At 40.9% G+C, this 5,798-nt stretch overlaps 1 protein-coding gene across 1 annotated transcript; it reads right to left on the reverse strand.

Annotated features, from left to right (window-relative positions):
- Positions 1-611: 611 nt before the first annotated feature.
- On the reverse strand, positions 612-2,725 carry LOC124293732. The gene is made up of 4 exons (XM_046735890.1): positions 2,677-2,725; positions 2,195-2,318; positions 1,238-1,455; positions 612-655 (listed from the first exon to the last, which is right to left on the reverse strand). Coding segments are annotated over exons 1-4 (381 nt in total). The 5' UTR covers positions 2,715-2,725; the 3' UTR covers positions 612-654.
- Between the last annotated feature and the right edge of the window lie 3,073 nt (positions 2,726-5,798).

Consider the following 5,798-nt stretch of genomic DNA (forward strand, 5'->3'; position numbering starts at 1 on the left):
GGCAGGGGGAGGTAGGAGGTGTTCGAAAATGGTAGGACATTTCAAAAGTTAAAGTCGACGATGATCCGGTGCATCAATTTTATCGTTACGGATTTTCTTTTTCTATGAGGCATAGAGTATTCAACAACGATAATGCAGTCCTTAAAATTCATCATTCATCTCTGTCTGGAAAGCTAATTCGCAAGGCGTGGTATTCTATTCTATTTGCATTATTAGAAAAATACCCGTACTCTACATGCACTGTTTCTAATCTTTTGCTACATTTGGTTTAATCCCCATGCTTCCACAGCACGAATAGTCGGAAATGTTTTTGATTATCCATAATAAAATAAAAGAAGTAACAAAGCTTAAATTTATTGTTAAAGCTCTAATGAATACATCAAACTGCGGTCGAATCAATTCATTTATTATTTGCACATGACCTCTGTATATTTGATAAATTATTCCTAAATACATTGAAACATACGTATTTATAATGAAATATCATGCAATAGGCTGTCTAAACTATAAACTATAATTTCTATCGAATAGCTGCTTTTATGTCAACAGGGCTTTGAGACTCAGTTCCGTTCGTCCTCCTCCTCGTCCACCTCCGACCACCACCAACAATCGCCAACCACCTCGAACAACCACCGATAACCACCTCGGGTTGTACCTGGAACAGCAATAAATATTTTCAGTATGAGAAAACATCAAAAACATTGCGTAAAGATTCATATAATCACAGGTTTTGTTTTTTGGCTGTAACTTTCGATGCGTTGATCGCAGCGTATTGGAACTGCGCCCAATCGATTTCTCTCGCAAAATTACGTCGGAATAGTGCCGCAATTAATTTATTCCAGCACTTTTGAAAATCGCGAAAATTTTCGCCAAAAATGCAAAGGGGTTAGCCTTACTTTTTCTTCATTTTTCGACCGAAAATTTCAGGTCTCAGATTCGATTTGTAAGACCCTTTCCTGACTAATTGGACCCCCAGGAACTCAGAAAATGCAGCGAAAGGATCGTGGGATCAACAGGAGAAAAGATACGAGGAAAAAAGCACCTGCTGAAAAATGTCGAAAACACAGGTTATCGTTTTTTGGCTGTAACTTTCGATGCGTTGATCGCAGCGTATTGGGACTGCGCTCAATCGACTTTTTTCGCAAAACCACGTCGAAATAGTGCATGAAAGAATTTATTCCGGCACTTTTCAAAATCGCGAAAATTTTCGTCAAAAATACAAAGGGGTTAGCCTCACTATCGGATGAAGAATATAAAGACAGTTGCCCTCATGGGCTCAGATGTGACATCCGTAAATTGCTCCGTGAGATAATCCAATGGTAGAGTTGAGAACTTATCGTAGAACATCACAGAGTTTCCGATTTCGACAAGATGCTGGCTGCATTCACCTTCCGAGTAACACAGTCTTCGCAATGGTAGGCCCAAGCCAGTACTTAGCCTGAGTGTACCTACCGACTTGTCGGCGATACAAGAAATTAATAATGAGAACTAATATCATTCAAAATTCGTAGCAAAACAGTGATTCAATTAAAGTATAGGTACCCGAGAGAAGAATGTATACATAGATCATGAATAAAAATAGATCATATGTAATAATGTCGCAGAGACCAAAAAGTGTAAATGTATATGCGGTCCATGTACGACATTGATATACCTGATTAATTTATGGTTATTACGTGATGCAAACTATAAATTTTATAATTTGCTAGGAAACATACTAGATTATCTACTATAATCGGGTATAATATGACAATAAAAGAATTGTTTGTTTCGATATGGGATACAATTCGACACGCAGTCTATATATCCCATAACATTCATATTTAGAATTAGGAGTAGGAGTAGGAATAGAAGTAGGATCAGGAGTAGGTTCAAGAGTGAGAGTAAGAATAGGAGTAGGATCAGGAGTTGGAGTAAGATCGTAGTAGAAGTAGGAGTAAGATTGAAGTAGAAGTAGGAGCAAGAGTAGGAGTAGAAGTATGGGAAGAGGGTAGGGGTGGGAAGGGTAGGGTAGGGTGGGGTAGGGTGGGGGGTAGGGTAGGGTAAGCGGACCAATTGGGTTGGGTTGGGTTGGGTTGGGTTGGCAACTCCAACTCGTAACACTCCTACTTCTGATTCTACTCCTACTCCTACTCTTGATCCTACTCCTACTTCTACTCCTACTCTATTCAATACTTTAGAATGATATTCTCACAGTGGACGAATCCTCATCGTCCTCGACCACCTTGTTTTCCTTGTCTTCCTGGTCCTCCATCTCGTCCACCTCCGGCCACAGCCAACCACCTCCAACAACCACCGATGACCACCTCGGGTTATACCTGGAATAGTAATCAGTCTTTTCAGTACAAGAACTTATCAAAAATATGTGCAAGTATTATTATAATTATTCAATTAATCAATTATGTAATAAATTTTAGTAGCGCACTTATAGCTACTGAATTTGTGCTTGCACGAAAAATGAATTGAAATAATTTATTGTACACACGACAAGTTTGAAAAAGTTTAGATACAATATAATTACAATTGCTATTAAATATTATAAAAATGTTCAACTCACCGAGCACAAATCTTCGTCCTCCTCGTCCTCGTCCTCGTCCTCCCCCTCGTCCACGTCCGTCCACCTCCAACCGCCGCCAACCAACTTCAACGATCACCGCTTCCCACCTCGGGTTATACCTTGAATAGTAATAAATGTTTTCAGTATTAGAACACATCAAAAATATTATGTAAGGATGAATATAAATAACTGATTAATAACAAAATAAATTATATCGGCGCATTTATAGCTCCTGAATTTGGGCTTGCGCGAAAAATGATTTGAAATAATTTATTGTAAAAATGACAAGCTTAAACAAATTTAGATAAAATATAATTACAAGCGCTGTTAAATATTATAAAAATGTTATACTCACCGTGCAGAAATCCTTGTCCTTCTCGTCCACCTTGTTCTCCTCGTCTCCCTCATTCTCCTCCTCCTCGTCCACCTCGACCACCCGCAATTCCCTCTAACCACCTTGGATTATACCTCGAACACTGATAAATATTTTCAGCATTAAAACACATCAAAAATATTGTGTAAGGATCAATATTATTTTTTTTTTTGAGTCATTCCACCAAGATTATGACAAAATTATAAATAATTGTAGAAATTTTAAAAGTGCATTGATAGCTACTGAAATTGGGTTTGGGCGAGAAATGAATTGAAATAATGTATTGTGATCATGACAATTTTAAAAAAATTTAGACAAAATATAACTACAATTGCCATGAAATATTATCAAAATTTTATACTCACCGTGCACAAATCCTCGTCCTCCTAGTCCACCTCATCCCGCGAGAGTCGAGATTCAGCGGGCAGCGGATTTGTAGTGGAAAACCTACGTAGCGCTAGTCCCTGAAGTCGAGTTTCATCAGGTAACTGACCAGGAGCGCAGGAACCACGGAGCGCTTGTCCTGGAACTCGAGTTTCATCAGGTAGCGGACCTCGAGCGCAGAAACGACGGAGCGCTTGTCCTGGAAGTCAAATTCTACCAGGTAGTGGACCTGACGCGGAAAAACTACACGGCGCTTTTCCCTGAAGTCGAGTCTTACCAGATAGCCGACCTGGAGCGCAGAAACCACGTATCGCTTGTCCTGGATCTCGAGCTTCACCAGGTAGCGTACCTGGAGCGTAGAAACTACGGAGCGTTTATCCCTGAAGCCGAGTTTCACCAGGTCACAGACCTGGAGCGCAGGAACCACGGAGCGCTTCTCCTGGAACTCAAGTTGCACCAGGAAATGAACCTGGATAGTAGAAACTACGGATCGCTTGTCTTGGAAGTCGAGTTTCACGAGGTAGGACACCCGGAGTGCAGAAACTACGGAACTCTTGTCCTGGAACTCGAATTTCATCAGGTGGTACACCTCGAGCGCAGAAACTACGGAGCGCTCGTCCTGGAAGTCGAGTTCCACCAGGTAGCGGATCTGGAGCGCAGGAACCATGGAGCGCTTGTCTTGGAAGTCGAGTTTGACCAAGTAGCCGACCCGGAGCGCAGGATCCAGGAGACAGAGAACCCGGTACTCGAAATCTGCTGAGCGCAATTCTCATACGTCCGCTCTACCGCGCGGTTGTTTCCATACTGAAGAATTCGGCTAGCTGATTTTCGATCGATGACGTCGAGAGAAAAAAAATTTTGGGCGACGTCACCTTCTGATCATCCGAACATGCAAACTTTGGTTTCGAACTTCAGTATTGTGTATGATGTATGTTGTACGACGTATGATTCATGATGTATGATGTATGATGTATGGTGTTTGATGTATGATGACATGAGATGATCTGTCATGATTTCAGTTTACACATTTTAGACAAGCAATACGCACTAAATTTTTTCTGCCAATTTCAGACCTAAGCGGCTAGGCTCTTCGATGGTCAGCCTTCGACCAAAGATATATTCTTCAATTAACGTGTCAGCTACTAACGCCGCTGTTCTGTAACAGTTGGATGATAGAAATTTTTGTTCGTAACTTTCAAATGTGTGTTAAAATACACCTGAAGTTTTAAAAAGCTTCGTTCCGTCTCTCCTTCAGAAAAAAAAAAAAAATACGCCGACAATCACTTTCTTCAGTCTTCAAATCATGACACTGCGTTAAATACTGTCTCATATGCGGAACATTCATTTCTTCGCGATCAAAATTAGCGCATCCGTGATGTATTACAGTTACTCTGAATTTTTTTTTATACGAACACTTTCCGAAAAACAATTCTGCCTCTCTACCCAACGTAGATACTTCACTTGCGACTAGCTAAAACAGCGTTTTGATTCGCTGCCTACAAAAATTCAAGATCGATACAGCAAATGAAAAGTTGTTGGAATAATTATGAACATTAATGTTACAGAATACATGGCAGTCCAGTGGGACGAAGAAGATGAAGGTGGGCGGCGGTGGGAAGAGGCGGTGGATGGCCGTTGGAGGTGCTTGGAGGTAGTTGGGGTCGGTTGGCGGTGGACGCGGTTACACATCTTCTCACGGGGATGATCGAGCTGATCGACATTTCTAAGTCGCAGTCGACTAGTAGTCCTACGTACTCACTTTGTACTCTCAATCTCAAGCTTTCACACCGACGCTACTTTGACTGCTACGAATGTCGGTGCGAGCTCGTTAGGTCGAGTCGATAGAGCAAAACCATCCTACGCTCCCAGGCCGCCGAAAACTGGTCACAAAATCTTACATAGGGGTATCCGTCTTCATATTCTTCAGTCAACGGCTAATATCATACGGATAGTGATTTTCAAATATTCACGCGCCTAGAAGCAAACGCGTTCGGTGTACATTCCCGTTGCTTTATCGTGAAATAATTTTTCAGAATTTCCGAAAACCCTCGTTTTTTCTGGCATTTATAGAATTCCGATATTTCAAACTACGTACACGTCGATTTTTGTGGAAGCCATAACTCGTTAAAGGAAAAAAACATTCAATTGCGATTTTGGCAATATTAGGTCGGCCGTATCCACCCTGTTAAAAAGTTCGTTCTCATCTGTTTTCAACATCATTTATCTCTGTTAGTTGCCCGAAAACTGACCCCCCGATTTCAGGCACATAAACTGTTTCACTTTCTGAACAATATACCAAAACTTAGAAACTCTCGTAAGTCAGTCGATTACTGAAAGAACCACCTTAAACAAAATGTAATCGATCATTCAACATGTACTGTGAAAGTGGTATAAAACTGAAATTGTAAGCAAGATGATAGAATTGAAAATTCTTACCTGCGTAAATTCGTCCCTGCTAGGATTCGTTATACAGTAACGATAATC

Source organism: Neodiprion lecontei, chromosome 3 (assembly GCF_021901455.1).
Source record: "Neodiprion lecontei isolate iyNeoLeco1 chromosome 3, iyNeoLeco1.1, whole genome shotgun sequence".
In the NCBI taxonomy this organism is placed as follows: Eukaryota; Metazoa; Arthropoda; class Insecta; order Hymenoptera; family Diprionidae; genus Neodiprion; species Neodiprion lecontei.

Excerpts from the sequence above, each read along its gene's own strand:
- LOC124293732 (XM_046735890.1), bottom strand. The coding sequence starts at position 2,714 with ATGTGTTCTAATACTGAAAACATTTATTACTATTCAAG. Across the intron at positions 2,319-2,676 it reads AACATTTATTACTATTCAAG|GTATAACCCGAGGTGGTCAT; the intron begins GTATAACCCGAG and ends TTACTATTCCAG. Across the intron at positions 1,456-2,194 it reads ACGATGAGGATTCGTCCACT|TCGGTAGGTACACTCAGGCT; the intron begins GTGAGAATATCA and ends ATCGCCGACAAG.